General features: G+C 40.0%; 2 protein-coding genes across 2 annotated transcripts; one reads left to right on the top strand and one right to left on the bottom strand.

Moving 5' to 3' along the window:
* The first annotated feature begins 2,472 nt into the window (after positions 1-2,472).
* On the top strand, positions 2,473-5,695 carry cdk2 (cyclin dependent kinase 2). The gene is made up of 7 exons (XM_006784334.3): positions 2,473-2,918; positions 3,446-3,523; positions 3,631-3,751; positions 3,862-4,032; positions 4,207-4,308; positions 4,392-4,595; positions 4,830-5,695. Exons 1-7 carry the CDS (start codon positions 2,803-2,805, stop codon positions 4,932-4,934), a joined length of 897 nt encoding a protein of 298 aa, XP_006784397.1. The 5' UTR covers positions 2,473-2,802; the 3' UTR covers positions 4,935-5,695.
* A 737-nt stretch (positions 5,696-6,432) lies between these two features.
* Positions 6,433-13,068, bottom strand: olfml3b (olfactomedin-like 3b). The gene is made up of 3 exons (XM_006784335.3): positions 12,883-13,068; positions 11,683-11,968; positions 6,433-8,938 (listed from the first exon to the last, which is right to left on the bottom strand). The coding sequence occupies exons 1-3, from the start codon at positions 12,979-12,981 to the stop codon at positions 8,154-8,156; spliced, it is 1,170 nt and encodes a 389-aa protein (XP_006784398.1). The 5' UTR covers positions 12,982-13,068; the 3' UTR covers positions 6,433-8,153.
* Between the last annotated feature and the right edge of the window lie 4,708 nt (positions 13,069-17,776).

Raw genomic sequence — 17,776 nt, 5'->3', positions numbered from 1 at the left:
TTAAACTCTATATTGTGTATATTGTGCATTTTGCTATTTATCGTACTGTTTATTTTAATCTCTGTGTGCAGCGCTTTGTGACTACCTGTCTATGAAAAGCGTTTAATAAATAAACTTTACTTACTTTACTTACTATTAGAAACTGAGGGATGTGATTTAGAACTGACCCCAAACCAGATCAATAAAGCCATCTGGTATATGAAAAGTACCAGACTAGACAGTCAAATCAGTTCATGACCACAGCAGCCATCAGTAGTCATTCGGTGTGTTCAAATGGCTTAAAACAAACTCTCCTCATTTTTTTTTCATTGTTTGTATTTTTCTACTAGACTAACACAAAAAGAAGATTTGCCTAAAGAGAAACCTCAAACCAAGGTAAACACGTACAGCACAACTACTTCTACAAACACAAAGCTTCCACTGATACATGATGGAGCATGTAGTGCAGAACAATCCACAGGACCTGTGCCAAGGCTGCTTATGATTCACCATCAGATTATTCAGGCTGTGGGAGATCTCCTGACAGGAAACTTGCTTCCTAATTACCTCTGTCCACACAGATTATGAAACCAACTCCTCTAAACTGCAGGGAGAACAGGGAAAATCTGGATCCTCCTCCTGACAGAAAAATATTCAGACAAGTTACATGCGTCACTTTCTGTGGATCAGTCGTAATTTTACAGATCATTGATCATCTACAGGAGAAACTTAGTACAGTCGACACAATGAAATGAGAACTAACATCTTTGCGGTGCTCAAAGACGTCACTTCACATATAATTATGCGACGTGGAGACATGTTGGGCCTGCAGGCTTCGATCATGTGCAGTACTGGAATGAATGCTTTCTGTGTCTCTTAGCACCAAATGAGGGTGTTTCTTCATGCTGCAGGGGGAACCTACTGACTTAAACACAATTGCGGTTAAAATTTCAGATCAATATTGACCTTGTTTAAAGCAGACATCTGGCATACCAGAGAAAAACACGGGTGTTAGTGATAATATTAAAACTGAATGTGTGACTTTAAACAACTGCAGCATAATCATATAACACCAGATTAGATCTACTACTTACACTCATAATGTTGCTAATGTGATAAGTCACAATACTCTTACCATCACTAAATCCTTACAGATTTAAAAGTTTGTGACATTGGTACTGTGAAATAATCAGTACCAACAACCATGCCACATTTAAATTCACTTTACCCACCTGTTTTTCTCATTCTGATGTCTAGTTTGAATTTCGACAGGTCGCTTTGAACATGTATATGTGCCCAAATGCACTAGGTTGCTGTTATGTGATTGGCTGATTATTTATTTGCATTAACGAGCAGTTCAACCTGTTTGCCGAATGAGGATGATGGTGAGTGTATAACTCTATAAAACAAAGTGTTGTTGTGTAATTTAAAAAAAATGGTACAGCTTATCCTCTGGTTAGAGGCTAGCTCAGGGTTCCTGTTCACAAACCACAAGCGAGCTTTAACTGGTACCCAGCAGGTCATTTTGGCCCCTGAGATGAACAAAGTGTTAAATCCAGTTGCCCCTTTGAAAGAACACAAAGGATCTGCAGGTGGACACACATTACCAGACCTTTTTCAAAGGTATTATTTGAGTACAGATGTGTCCTATTACACTATATCAGATCCATCACTGTGTCTGTTAATTAGTTTAGTTTTTCAATCAAAACAGAGAGCAAGAGAAAAACAGTTAAAAAACAGAACTTGGAAAGCATTGCTCCATAATCCAGTGGGTCATTACAAACACTTCCTGCCACTGAAGAGATCAAATTGTTCTCTTTTATTTATTTATTTTTTTTACTCTCACCATGCTTGAATAACTATAGAAAGTAAAAGTTCTTAGGATTAGGAAAACAGCTTTCTAACTTTTAAAACTGCTGTATGCGTGACTATAAGATGCAGAAGATATATCATAGATGTGAAGACAACTAATGTTTTTATTATGCTATACACAATGTTGCTCATGCTTTTTATTTTGCATTTATATTTTGCATTGGATTGTGTATGTGTTTGAATAATTGTTCATATTTGTGCAGTACACATCTATAAAACTGTGAATTGTGGCTACATTCATAGATAGAAAGACAGTAAATAGTATGCGTTCTGTACACTTTATAATCCGTTCGTGTCTTTCCGACGTAGTTTACGTATAACGACGTCGCCGTTCAACCATGTGACCTGTGAGGGGGTTTGTTAACTTCTTCCTTGTTATCCCGATACGACACCGCTCTATATCACGACTTGCACCCTTTTGTTAAACAGAAGCTAAGAATTTAAAATTAGCCGATAAAAAATTGTTTTAAAATTATTTCTTTAATCGATAAGAGCAGTACCATGCACAACAATTTTTCAAATAGGACTCAAGTGGAAGAGAAAAGCATTTAGGCTACCGCCCACCTACACCTACCGGTGTGTCTGGAACACAAAAACGAACTCCTCCAGTCTAACGCGGGAAACGCTGTTGTGTTGCTTCTGATTTTTTTTTTCAAACGAGCCGCCACCGCCGCGCAAACCACACATTTTACGGATATTGTTATGAACAGGGTCTGCAAATGACCCTTTCTTTTGTTTTTAGCTACTTCGCACTGACCTGAGATAGTTTATCCTCAGTCAGAATTAAGTCTTAAACCTGTGGCGCGTGCGGACCGGATGAAGAAGCCTTGAGCAGCAGTTACTTACATGGTTATATGCGAGGTTTCCCTTAGTAGCTACCCAGCATTCGTTAGCTTCGACACAAAGAGCTAAAAGGCTAATTGCCGCTTAAAGACCTGCGCTTGGTACGAGATGGACTCGTTTCAGAAAGTTGAGAAAATTGGAGAGGGCACGTATGGGGTTGTTTACAAAGCCAAGAACAAAGTGACGGGAGAAACTGTCGCTCTGAAGAAAATCAGGCTGGACACGTAAGTAAACAAACTAGTGTTGTTTATCCTCGGGCCACCAGGCTAACGTAGGTTTTCAAGTTTCACTGTGCCTAAGAGTTGATGTAATCAGTTTACTTACCTCGTGGCTCCATCAGGGCATGACTGCTTCATCAGTTAACTTCCTACAACCACACTGGACATAAGAGCAAAGTCTTCATGGCCACAGAAGGAGCAGTCCTTACATAGGACACCTACATAACCTTACAGCTCTTATGAGCTTGTTGTGTTGCCATCATTTTCCTCAGGCTGCATAAGAAAACCTTACTGAAAATTCAGATGTGCCGTTAGTCAAAGTTGCTTGCTTTGTGACCTTTGTTTCAAACCAGAGAAAACGTAATCACTGGCGTGTATAATCTGTGCTAATTTATAAGGTGCACTGCATAAAGGTGTAGTGCTGTTGTTTCTTTCAGCTTTCAGGACTTGATCAGCTGTCAGACTGCCAGGATACTAAAATACATGCTTAGCTTAGATAAAAACCTGTTTCTTTTACTGTTTGTTCATTTCAGGGAAACAGAGGGTGTACCGAGCACAGCTATCCGGGAGATATCGCTTCTCAAAGAACTCAGTCACCCAAATATTGTCAAGTAAGTGCTTTATGTTACAGCTATGTCTAAACCATGCTTGCAGTATTCTTGTTTTACTTGTTTGATGTTGCTTTTTTTAAGCCAACTTACCTGTCAACATGTTGCAGATTACGCGATGTTATCCACACCGAGAACAAGCTCTATCTTGTTTTTGAGTTTCTTCACCAGGATTTAAAAAAGTTTATGGACTCATCCTCAGTCACTGGTATCCCGCTGCCTCTAGTAAAGGTAACCATCACAGCGGATTTGAATTCATACTTTCAGCAGTTAATACTGCTAAGAATTGTACTCTGGAAGTCAGGCTTGACTCAACTGAGCATATTTTGCTGTGTTTGCAGAGCTATCTTTTTCAGCTGCTGCAAGGCCTGGCTTTCTGCCACTCTCACAGGGTTCTCCATCGAGACCTGAAGCCCCAGAACCTCCTCATCAACGCCCAGGGTGAGATCAAGCTGGCTGACTTTGGCCTGGCAAGAGCCTTCGGAGTACCCGTCCGCGCATATACACATGAAGTAAGGCGTTGACAACCTACTTAAGTAAATGTTAGAGTTATAAGATTATAAATGGCTAGAACTTCAGATGTGCTTGCTCTGCTCTCATGTGGTCTCTACTATGTAGGTTAATGGCACCTACAATTTCTTAGCTCAGTGCATGCCACAACTGTTTACTCCTGTGATATTTTTCAGGTGGTAACACTTTGGTACAGAGCCCCAGAAATTCTCCTGGGCTGCAAGTACTACTCCACAGCTGTTGACATCTGGAGTCTTGGATGTATCTTTGCTGAAATGGTAACATACTTTAATTATTAACAGCAAAAAAGAAAAAGCTCCAAAATGAACAAAAGACACCAACCATGTCTCCCTGCCCACAGGTCACCAGGAGGGCTTTGTTTCCCGGTGACTCGGAGATAGATCAGTTATTCCGAATCTTTCGTACTCTGGGGACGCCTGACGAGACGGTCTGGCCCGGAGTCACATCCATGCCTGACTACAAACCAACCTTCCCCAAGTGGGCTCGGCAAGATTTATCAAAAGTGGTGCCTCTTCTTGACGAAGATGGAAGAGAACTGCTCGGGGTGAGAACATTTCTGATTTATTGGCACTTTCATTATATATTCATGGCCAAAGAAGTTGGTCCTCTATCTGCTTTGCCTATCGGAATATTTTCTCCTGTGAAAGTGTCCCTTTCAGACTAGAGAGTTGACCACTGTGCACCCTGAACAGTGTCATGAACTCCATGACTTGTGTTAGTTTTTGACTGAAGCACGTGGCTGTATTCATTAACTGCTTTTCTTTTTTTTTTTTTACAGGAAATGCTGAACTACGATCCAAACAAAAGGCTGTCTGCCAAAAATGCTCTTGTGCATCGATTTTTCCGTGATGTCTCCATGCCACTTCCCCACCTCAGACTCTGAGTTGTGCAAAATAACAGGCTCTTTTAATGCCAGCTATATCTAAGCAATAAAGACTCGCCATGCTTCAGGTTCATGACTCAAATGGACGGGAAAAAGTGGACACTACAGAATACATTGGATTCTTCAGTAACTAAAACCAGCCCTCAAGAAGCAACTTGTCGTGAGAGTTTCACTGTTTCAATGTTTATCATAGTTTTGAGGATTTAACTGTAATTTTCAATATAATTATTTTGCATATTTATATGCAACTTGTCATATTTGATATATTTATGATGGGCTTTGAGTCAGTGCAGGTTGGGTAGACCCATTCTATTTGTATAACATTATATTTCCAAATTTTAATGGTATGTTGTCTTTAGCATGTCCATCTTGAAGTAATAGGTTAGTTAGAATTAAACGTGATCAAACAAGTTTGTGGGGTAGTGCAAATAACGGTGGGTGAGCAGCAGCTGATTACGATGGGCTGAAGTGAATCGGTCACAACTGAAATTAGAGAGATGAGATGAAAGCAGTGGTTTTCTAGCTTGGTTTGAGTCCTAGTTATCGTTAATTGATTTTAAAAGTGCACCTTCATTTAATTACTGGTGGGATTCAGGTTTAATGGCAGGATTACTCAGCAAACTCAGTCGGGTATAAAAATGTTCCAAATGTATTGTAATTCAGATTTTATGTAACTGTTGCCTCTTTTCTTACTCTAAATTTTAAGCCATTTTTATAAATGTTTATTTACAGTTTGGAAAAAATAAACTTGTTTAAACTTGTTTACTGGTTTTATTGATACATTATAAACTTGACCAATCTTATTTTGGACGGGTGAGCGAAATCTTACACTTCGAGACAGATGTAGAAGTTTTACCAAGCGCTTTATATGACTCAAATACCAGAGTCTCACAGGCCGTCTGGTTGTGAAATTATTTTCATGCTTCATTAAGCTTTGGCCAGTCGAGCATACAAGACCACGTCTGCAGCCTGCAGATGGACTAAAGTACTTATGATGAATGTGGTTTTTAAAAAGCTTGATTCTGTAATTTTATCAATCTTGGAAATGTCAGGCAATCATGTTAATGATAAAATTATAGCTCCAAAGACTTTTGGACTGGTTAGGTAAGCAGTCTTACAAATTAGATGCGATGTGAAGCAAAACGGAGGTTTAAATATTATAGTTAGATCCACCTGTTCAGCTGCTGAATCAACCAATCAAATGACGACAGCTCAGTGCATTTAAACATGGTCAAGATGGTCAAATTGTGCTGCCTGTTTTGTTGTGTTGTCAACACGACAAAATTGGTTGACTTCACATTTTAAACATCCAAAATCAAAGATGTGTTGGAAAGCTGTATGGCGTGACAATTTATCCCCATTGCACCGCTTTGTCCTGTGCGGTCTTCTTAACCCCAGAGGACAACACACGTTACTAAAATCAATAAAGCACTCATAATTCAATTAAATTTCTTCAGATTTATTATAATCATGAATAACATAATATTCAACAACCACTATTATCTTCACACCATTTGATATCTATGTCTGTGGTCCATCTCATTATGACCACAGTGTACCCAGCTTCTGATGGCTGTTTCCAGCAGGATAACGCTCCACATCGCTCAATGCGGCAACTGTGTAGCAGTCAAATCTTACATGGATGCTTAAATATTTCTATATCAATCTTTATATACTGTACATAGAAAAACACTGACAGCCTTGTTTAAAATGGTTAGTCTGCCAGTTATTTTTATAATGAACAGTTATTAGGAAAAAAATATGATAGTGGGGAAAAAGGAGATATAAGTGTAGAAGAAATGGCAGTAAGAAAGTTATGTTCAGATATAAATTAATAAACATCAAAGAATAGTAATCGCAATAGTGGTGCTGTTTGCTCATTTTTTGGGTGGTATTTAGCAAAAATGCGCATGTGCTCAACATGTGGGAAGAGTGCAGATAATGCACAGGGTGCTAGCCTGCTAGCGGTTTCTTGCACATACAGTATCCTAATGTCTGAGTTACATTTTTCAGCTCACCTTACACAGTGGTTGTATTTTATGTTAACAGTGCTTATGATATAAATCTGAACACTAAAAAATATTAAATTAATGAGCTACAAAAGATAACATTTCCTAGGGTGTAATTAATGTTGTGTATTTACCTGCATGGACAAGATTACTGTGAATGCTACACAAAACTGTCATGTTAAAATCCAATGGAGTCACTACAAATGAGCTGAGAAGGAAGATTCAAGAAGCTGGATTCAGTTGAGAAGCACTTATAGATCAGATTAAAGATCGGTATAAAGATTCATGTTGATATGACAAATATCAGGTATAAAAGTGGCAGAGGTTTGACAGAGGTTTTATGCTATTAAAAGGATGTGTTGAATATTTGCCTCATATCTGTGAAAACACAAAAGTGCCTGGAGCCACTGCAGAAACTTCGACAGCAGCTAATCATGGGTAAGTACAGTATATCTGTTTCGGTCCACTCAACAGCAGATGGAGAAACAACTCTAAAGATGGAAACACAGTGTAGTCTCGTAAGAAGTGGGGTTAAGGTAGCCACAAAACACCAGATATCACAAAATAAATCTGAGAATTTTGAAATTAGTTCTGAATTTTTGAAAAGAAAATTATGATGCATAATTACAGTCTCACACTCCTGAATCTTGGCTGTTTTCTTCCTCTTTTTTCATCCTGATCATCTCACAATCAGTATTTTTGTACCATCTATGTATTGTGGACAATAAAGGTTGAGTATTTTCTTCACTTCATATTCTCAGACTTATTTTTCTTGTATTTCCTTTTTCCATTTATTTTTTTTTGTAAATATCATATTGTGGCCCACCAACAGTACCTTAACTGCCCACCAGGGTGCGATGGCCAACACTTGGGAAACCACTCACGTTTCCTTTTTTTTCTAATGAAGCTTTGTCACTTCCTAATAACGTCTATGTAGCATGAAATAATTATCACAGACTCTTGTTCATTTCTTAGGTTTGTCTCCTGCCTCACAGTCCCTACAGTAAATGTTGTGTTATTGCAGCTTCCAGGTTTTATGAGAAGTGGATTACAATGTTAGAGTCCAAGATTTTATATTTAAGCTGTTCTGAAACTCCCTGAAAGGTGAGAAATGATCTTAAATTCTACAAAATCGTTAGTTTTGAGACCTCATCTGTAGTTTAGAAGCTAAAACCTCTCAGAATACAGCGTTAGGGCTGTTTAGAGAAACTCAGATCTCTAGTTTCTTCTTCATGGTAAGCTTGTACAGGATCTGGTAGCCATCATCCCAGGCGTAGAGCAGCTTCTCGTGGGGATTGTACTTCAGACTTGAGTGAGATCCGTAGCGTTTTGGAAAGTAAACCAGTGGTGCATCTTCACTGGTCACCATGTCGTTGACGTCGAACACACACTGTACTCGTGAGCGTCCAGCCTGCTTGGTGTTGTACACCACATACAGAGTGCCACAGATGACAAAGGCCGCCTCTGCATTCTCTCTGGGACAATTTGAGTCCCACATCTGCTCAATATCCAGTGAGCTGGTGTCCATTTTAGCCAGAGAGATGTACCTTTCATTCTGCTGTGTGGCGTAAATGGCCCACAGGCCTTCCTCATCCACAGCCAGGTCAATCACCGTCTCTGGGGTCAGACCATACACGGGGACGTGGTCCTGCACAGGAAACACTGCACTGTCTGTCAGAGAGTTATTCTGCAGGTCATGTTTAACCACCTTTAACTCGTCAGCCTGACTCATGTAATACACGTAGTTGTTGTAGACCACGTGTCCTGTTCCCCTCCAGGCTGACGGCAGCTTCACTGTACTGGACAGAGACATGCCCGACGAGCGGGTGAAGTCTTGCACAGAGGCAAACGCGTGGATGATGTCGTCTTCCGTCCCATTAAAAATGTAGACCTTCCCAGAGGCCCTGTTGGTGTCTTTAGTCCAAGTGCCCTTTTGCCCTCCCACTCTCTTCAGTATCTTCATGGCTTTTATGCTGGAGATCATGTCGCTGCAGTCTGAAACAGAGAGCAGGACAGGCTTTACTCGACACAGCTGACAGTTTTCAAATATCACGTCTGTACTATTTATAGCTGTGGTTCAGAAAGAACACCTCGTTTTATTTCCATTAGATGTGGCACACACATTCATGGTTCCCATGAAAAACTAATAACATTCCCACCAGTCATCAGCATCAGCTCTGCTTTCAGTTGAGTGTTAATTAGATAAAACAGCCAGTAGCTAAATTGGCTATTAGCATCATTTTCCTTTTGTGTGATTAATAAGTTTGTCTACTGTCCATGAAAGAAAAAACAAAGAGAGAAATGTTCCTGTGCCCATAGATTAAACTTCTCATTTATTAAATTAAAGTAAATTTAGCTCATATGCATTATAAATATGGCTGTCTTCATATTGTGGAAGGACGGGTACTTGCATGAGAAAACCCAGCCAGGGATCAATTTATCCCACAAACAAGTTTCTGTGTTCTCCACTATGGGTTATAGTGTACCGAGTACTCACAGTGCAAAAATCAATTATTTATCATTTGAGGGCCGAAGCATGGCCAAAACTGAAGTTTTTGGCTTTTTTGCTTGAAGAGCTTTTCATAGAGGAGTTTGTTTAGTACAGCATGTCAAAATCAATCATTTGACACAAAACAAAACAAAATTGTTAGATCTCAAATGTGCACTGTCCAATCTGTCCCAAACTTCATGTGCAGAATCCGAGCTACTTGCCAGTATTAGGTCATAATGCCACCGTGCTATCTGGAAATCAGCTGTAGGTGATAATCATCATTAAATGTAAATGATCATCAGGTTTTCATTGTGGGTTCCACACATGGTAAACAGCAGCATGACATATAATTAGTGGGTGTTCTCAAACACCAACTAATGGACACAGGAAGTGTTAGGTAACTTGTTTATGCAAAACCAGTTACAATCCAGGAAACATGGCATCCAAATTCGTGCAGGAAACATCTTGACTCCAGTAAAACTGAACATGCATGAAAGTGCAGGAGCACAATCATTGCTGCTTTTATTTTTAATTCTGCATTATTTTTTATATCAGCCAGACACCCTTGCACTGGTGACACATTCCTTTAGTTAACTGTAATTAATTGCTTTAATTTTATTTTCTTGGCTTGTAAATGAATTCTGCATGCAGTCCTGGTGCCATAAAAACTCACAAGCTTACCAAATGTGAGTCTGTCTGACATTAAAGAGAGTTTCCTCCAGCTTTACACAGATTGCTAAAAACTACAGTGCCAAGCTATTTTTAGAACATTCCTTAAAAACTAAAAGGCACTGCCTCTCAAAACACTTAACACTTAAGTGACACTTGGGATCACTAAATGTAATTTTAAGAATAAAAGAACTTTCATTTAATGCAGTATTACATTCATCTGAAATGATGCAAATTGCAGTAATGATTACTGGACAGCAAAGATACTGCAGAGGACCCTCAAGCTCCCAGGCCTCTGGCAAAGGACCCAAGCTTTAAGGATAAAGCTTGGGTCCTTGCAGGGCGAGTTGGGAATTTTTAAAATATATATATGAGTTGGCTCTCATAGACAATGAAATAAATATGCAATTACTGGCAACCAGGTACATGTGTCTAACAGCTTGTTAACCCAGATATCTAATCAGCCAATTGCATGGCAGCAATAGCATTTAGACATGTGGATGTGTTTAAGACAGCCTCTTTAAAAACAGCATCAGGATGGGGAGGAAAGGTCATTTCAGTGACTTTGAACGTGGCAATGTTGTTGGTGCCAGATGGGCTGAGTGCTTTCTGAGTATTTCAGAACGTGCTGATCTGCTGGGATTTTCCCACACAGTGATCTGTAGAGTTTACAGAGAGGTCAGAGGAGAATAGCCAAACTGCTTTGAAATGATAGGAAGGCGACAACAAATGTACAACAGGCTGAACTTCAAAGAAGATGGATTACAGCAGAAAAAGACCACATCAAGTACCACTCCTGACAGGTAAGCAACTGGCAACTGAGGCCTGATTCTACAATTCACACGGGCTCAGCAAAATAGAACAACAGACGAATAGAAAACTGTTGCCTGGTCTGATGAGTCTTGATTGATGTCAGGGTCTGAATTTGCTGTAAACAACATGAAAGCATGGCTGCATCTAGCCTTGTATCAACAGTTCAGGCTGCAGGCTTATGGTGGTTTAATGGTTTATAGGATGCTTTGTTGTCACACTTTGGGTTCCTTAGTACCAACAAAGGATTGTTTAAACACCACAGCCTACCCCAGTTTTGTTCTTGATCCTTCATGACCACAGTGTGCACAACTTCTAATGGCTGCTTCAGCAGTGCAATCATCATGTCACAAAGCTCAAACCACTACAAAATGGTTTCTAGAAGATGACAATGATTTCAGTGTACTCAAATAACCTCCGCAGTCACCAGATCTCAATGCTGTAGAGCAAGATTTGGTGGAACCAGACATGCACATCATGGATGTCCAGCTGAGAAATCTGCAGTAACTGTGTGATGTTGTCACGATAATATGGACCAGAATGTCTGAGGAAGGTTTTTAGCACCTTGTTGAATTTCTGCCACCAATGTTAACCAATGTTAATGAAGGCAAAAGAAGGTCTCACCCGGTCCTAGTAAGGTATACCCAATAAGCTGTCAGCTGACTTTATATTTGAACTGTTGGTCACATTATTCATGCATTGCTCAAGCATGTCATGTTCATCCCCAATAAAAAAAATCAGGGTATTTAGTAAAGATTTCATTTCTCACCTGAGAGTTGTGAATATTTGGACTTGTGTTTTTCCTTCACCACAGTCACCTGCTGCTCTATTAGCTTGTCGTCCACATCCACACACGGCTGAGCCCCATTCTGTGTCTCCAGATAGTCTAATTCCCGCTCGACCCGGTCCACCCTGGTCCCCACGCTGTCTATATTCATCCTCAGTGTCTCTTTTTCTTTGTCCAGGTTCTCCAGCTGGGAAACCATCTGCTGCTTCAGCTCCCGCAGCTCGGAGGCAAAGCGGGTGGTCTGCTCGTGCCACAGAGAGATCCTGTCCTGTTTTAACAAAGGTGGTTAGTCATAACTGAGATATGATCAGACATGTATTCCCTGTCTGTATAGCACTCAGAATAATAAATAGGATGTGTGTTATACAGTGAGCTTGAGTGGATTTCTAGAGAGCCCTGACTGCAATGAAAACACCATAATTTGATGTCCTTTTCAGGCTCAGTAAACACTGTGGTAGAAAGCCATAATAATAAGAATAAAACAACCGGCTTCAGCCCACACGTGGCAAGTTTCCACCCAGCTCGAGTGTTTATGAGCTGAATGCAGAATACAGCTGGGTGCTTTGTGGTCAAGCCTGACCCATGACCCCGCTGTGGAAGAAGGAAATGAAAAGAGATCCTTCCCACAGGTAATCATTCAACATGACATGAGCTGAGACTGTTAGATGTGGGTAAATAGCATTTTTGGGAGTTCAGTTAAATAAAGTGTGTTAAAAAGGTTCAAGCTTCTCATTTAAATTAAATTACAGTCATGGCTGACAATCAATCAGTCTGTTCTTGTGTTTTAGTTTTGTCCAATTAAGCCAAATAAATTTGTGTCCATCATAGAAAAAAAGGTTAGCCCTGGCCCTTTTTGGTTTTTAGAATATCTCTTTGTGATGCCAGAAAACTACTTGCCCTCAAAAAAAGTTTTTTCACTGATGCAATTTTGCATAAACTCTTTTTTTTTTGTTGGTAACATACATGCACGTATACCTTGACTAAGGAAACTTCAGAGGCCCATTTCTAACTCACAACTCAGACAAAAAGGCCACAGTCCCCGTACCCTTAAAGGAGCTGTATTTTCCAGTAATTTCTCCAGGATTTGGCCACATCTGCATTCCATTGCCTCTGTCCCTAGAAGTTTCCTTTCAGAGGGACTCTGGAGCGCAGGGCTCGGCAGGGAGGTAAAGAGAGTCTTACCTCAATAGCAAGCAGCCTCCGCTCCAAGTAGTCAATCAGTGCTTGGTGCTGAGCTGTGGCAAAGCACGCCAAAGTTACCAAGACAACAAGTCCTCTCATTTTGTGTCAGCTCAGTCTCTTTTAACTCCTGTAAAGTCCTGACTGAAGTTCAGTTAGAGTGTGCCGAGGAGCCAGCAGATTCCCAGAGGTGGGCTGGAATGTTTTACTAAGCTGTCTGGGAGGAGCCAATAACATCTGTGAAGATGGAGGCGCACAGTCTGTGCTTCTTATTTATACCTTCGACATCCACACCTGACAAACAAACTGAAAAGCTAAACTATACATATTATAATTCTTAAATACATGTTTAGGTTTCAGGAAGTTGGAACATCAGCAGCACCACAAGGAACTAAAATGTGAATTACAGTGATGAGTCAAGGAGGTACAACTTCAGCATAAAGGGCAAGAAACCAGCAGTTGTTTTTGATCTCTGTCACAAAGTCTCTGCAGCATTTACTCTGAAAAATTAATAGTTTTTTATACTTAGACTCTTTTTTAATTAGATTTTTATTGGGAGACAAAGGAGGTTGAATATGGAGCTGCCAGACTGGAGAAAAAGAGGAAGACCACAGAGGAGGTTCACGGATGTAGTGAAGGAGGGGTGAAGTTAGATGGAGGCAGAGTATCTGCTATAGCGACCCCTATAGGACGTAGCTGTGATACAAATACGATATTTTTATTGCATGTCTTTAAAAATGCTTGCATGCCCATATGACGCTAAAAGTGCATTTTGTTGATTTAATCTACCCTCCTGTGCACACTGGTTGTAAAGCAATGTGATCCCATTGTCAACTGAACACTGTGATGGACTGACAGTGTGCCAGGCACTCGCTCTGTGACGAATGGGATAGGCTTCAGGTCTGTCTTCAGATGGATGGATGTCCACAAAATTGCATTCTAATAAATAACTATAGTATGATTCATTTAACTTTACACATCCCCCACATGTGCACTATCTCTGTTATAGATCAATAAGCATATTTATGCAGGGCTTATGTACAGCTTATTCAATTAGAACTGCCTGCTCTTTATATAGCACGTTCCTGGCCTTACTGATCACTCAAAGGACTAAAAGAGTACCCACACAGGCACAGGGAGACATGTATTGCGCATTGCTGCAAGTGCAAGTACCATGGTTATACCATCTGTCTCGAGAGGACAGATGCTGTGATTAGGAACTAAGATATTTCAGCTGCAAAAGATCCAGCTTCACTAAGTGTGACATACACATTCAAACTACAGCTTCATTAGCTTATTATCAAACGTTAGTATTTTGGTTTCCTTTTCTTTTTCTTTGGTGTTCATGTATTTATATATTTATTTATGCTCGGTCACTCAGGCACAGCTGGCTGCCGGCGGAGCTCACGGGCACGTCGCTGCAACCCCCCCTGGCTTCTGCTCCGTGGCTGCTGGGTGACCCCTCATCTGGGACTCTCCTCAGCTCTTTCTGGGACAGTGGCACGGCTGCCCCTCTGTTGGTCTTCCTTGGTCTCTTGTGTTCTGGGGGCCTCTGGATGTATGGAGTTTTGATCTCCTCCATACCTGCTTCATGCCCTGGAGGACGGGGCAGTGGCCCCCCACACCCTCTAGCAGATCATTACATGAAGGAACCTTTTAAGAAAACAAGCGCGTCCATGCTCACAGGTGTACACACGGGTGATCACACACACAAACTACACCCTTTTTGGCTCCTACCTCAATGCACACTGTGCTGTCGATCTTACGTGCTGCACAATAATGTTTAATATTTAGTATTTACTGTCATATTCCCATATATCATTGTGATGTTGTTTATTGTATTACTCTCGTTTTCTTCTGCTTGTTTTCTTTTTTCTTTCTCAACAGGTGATCCAGGTGATCGATATATGTATTTTTTTTTTTTTTTTCTGCTTATTCTGTTGGTTTTTGTTTTTTGCCCTTCTCCCCCGTCCCTCTTCTCAACTGTTTTTCTTTCCCTCTTTCTTTCTCCCTTTTCTTTCCCCCAGTCAAGTCTGTCCCGTATTCAGCAAGTGAAAATAAAATAAAGAATAAAAGGTGAATCAAATGGACCATTACGGCAAAGCTGGGATGGTCAATTTGGTAAAGAAAATCCGTTGGGCATCTTTCTTCGCCTTTAGACAATAATTCTGATGGCAAAAGAGCCAAACGGGACAGGCAAAAAAAATAAAAAATAAATAAAAATAAATATATATATATATATATATATATTTATTTATGTATGTCTGAGTCACCTATGTCTGATACTGCAGTACTCCTTCCTGGTTTATATGAAAGCAGTGGCTGAGGGTGGAGCCTGATTTAATACAAAGTTTAAAGAAAAGCTCGACTTTTTCTCCACTGTTTAAAATGGTCTGATTGGTCCGTATATGTGCTTCCCTTCTCTTAACTCAAATTGTTGAGATAAAATGTGAATTGAATGTAGTCATATTACAAGTGTGTCTGCAGTGTTTTCCAGCTGTATTAGCTCTCACAGTCGTCTGGATAACAGAAACCATAGTTAGAGCAGTGAATTACAGGGAAAGATGAGCAGATAATGTGTCTGGTCTCCTCTCTAATGATATGGCATGGAAACATATTTCTAAAATGTGTATTTATTTTGTTTTTCCAGCTTGCTCTAAAACTATATCTATGTATGTTGTTTTACCCCTGTCATTTAAAGAAAATACAACTATAGTGCAGTGAAGAGGGGACAGAGTCAAACACTGGGTCGCTGCATTTAACCCTGTGGTATATCGTCGTCTGTTAAACCTTTGAGCACCCGTAATTATGAATGTTATAATATATTCTTCCAGTTTTACAGGTATATCCTTCATGAATTTTGAGGGGGTGTTATTCTTTGTTTGTTTGATTTTGTAGGTTACATAAAGCCATGTGTGAAAAGTTGTGGGATTCAAAATATTTGATCCCTTTTTACACTGATGGCTCATGGATATAATGAGTATAATGACACGATTGTGTGTCATGTGGCAATTAATGAAACCAGTAGATCCAGTACACCCAGTATATATGAAATTGTAAATAGATTTTGCTAATCAAAACAGTAGCATTTTCATACTTTATGGACCGCAATGGGATCGATTTGCATGTTCATATTTACAGACCTACTGCAGTATGCAGTATGGCTCGCACCCAGCCCACTGATAATGTCTCTACTGATGATAGTAAAAGCGTATCATTGATCCCATCAGGATCTCATTTGGATCATTTGGATTGAGAATCCCTTTCTGAGGGGGCAAGTGGATACAAACCATGGCAGCAAAATGTCACTGGATCTCCCCACTGTAGTGGTTAAGCTTTCAGGGTTTTCATGCACACATGATAAATAGAATATATACTCTACGCGTATGGCTTTCATTTAAATGTATTTCAATTCTGCACATCAAACTTTACTTTTAACAAATCATGTTACCCTGCAAAGGTGATGTATGTGGGTGTACTAAGAACTGAGCAGGCTGTGTGGAAACTTCCTCTGTGACCTGTTTAATCCAAGGATTTTTCCTTTCCTGTATCTGAACAGGTAAAATCTGCTGTTAGCATGCTCATCAAACTACTTCATTTTGTAAAGAATTTGCTCCTGCTGCTACCACTCTGTTGCGCAGGGTTGGACTCTGAGGCTTTCACATCCAAATGCAGAATTATGTATATGATTCAGGTCACACCACTAATGCTTCAGCTGCCGCTCTGCATGACTACAACTAAAGGTCTGTTGTGTTTACAGTGCTCAAGGCTTATTTATGACTTTGCTTTGCTCCACTTTGCACTGTTACCGGTTGAGGTTTGTTTGTGCGGGTTGATTTATTTGAGTCTTTTTTTTATGACTGAGGACACAGAGCAGGACATTCAAGTCAGAACAATCAGTGGAGATATGTCTATGAAAAAGGTTAAGGGTATCATTAAATGATGTGGTGTTGTGAGTTTGTGAAAAAGCGGCACGTGTAATGTGCTTGTGCTGATATGAAAATGTTTCCCTGTAGTCCTTCGTGTTAAATGAGGAAAAGTGGGCGGGCTCATGAATGCTCATCATTAAATTCAAGCAAGAAGCATTCGTTTTTTTCACTACTATTCATTCTTATCCTGTGATTTCACATGAATTCGATACTCTTTCTGTCCCTGTTATGTGATCAGAGCCTAAATCTGGTGGGTATCTTCTACCATTAATGACATGAGGGAAAGTGAAAAAATCACTAAAGTGAAAAAAGTGACTTATAATGAGCCACTCCTGCTTCTACAGAACTGTTCAGCTGCTGGTATCCCACAAATAAAAACCACTTTACATGAGCCAGCAATGGTAGGTGTGTCTATACTGGCAATCACACTCTTACATTCAAATATAATGCCCATGGCATGATTTCAGCACATGACATGTATTATATTCTGTCTTTTGGAAACAATGTAGATCAAGCAGACTAAATGTGGTGCTGCTGAATAACGTGTACAGCATTAGCACCGAGGAAGGATGGATTTCGGATGGCGGCATGCAGTCTCTTAAATATTTAAATATTTAATTCTCTGAACACCGTCAGACTCTAAGAGGACAGTTTAGTTAAAAGAAAATGTCCTGATGTTGGCAGGTCCCGACTCACTCAGGAGGATGGGTCCACAGTACCAAACAGCAGTCATCACTTCCTGAAACAAAGCATAGAAAATAAAGTTACAATAATCATATTTATTTGTGAGTATTTAAGTTACACCATAGAGCCAATTCCTATTGTAGCTATTACTGCTAATAATATAAATAAATAATTGATGTTAAGGTTATGAGCAACTACAGCAAGTCCTTTACAATCTGAAGTTTTGTCAAACTTCTTTGTTGCACCGTGTGATCCAAGTTTCCCCACTGACGTCATCCCAGTGT

Source organism: Neolamprologus brichardi, chromosome 5, assembly GCF_056152115.1.
Source record: "Neolamprologus brichardi isolate AB-2024 chromosome 5, ASM5615211v1, whole genome shotgun sequence".
Classification (NCBI taxonomy): Eukaryota; Metazoa; Chordata; class Actinopteri; order Cichliformes; family Cichlidae; genus Neolamprologus; species Neolamprologus brichardi.
This window is presented reverse-complemented; position numbering and strand designations above follow the sequence as displayed.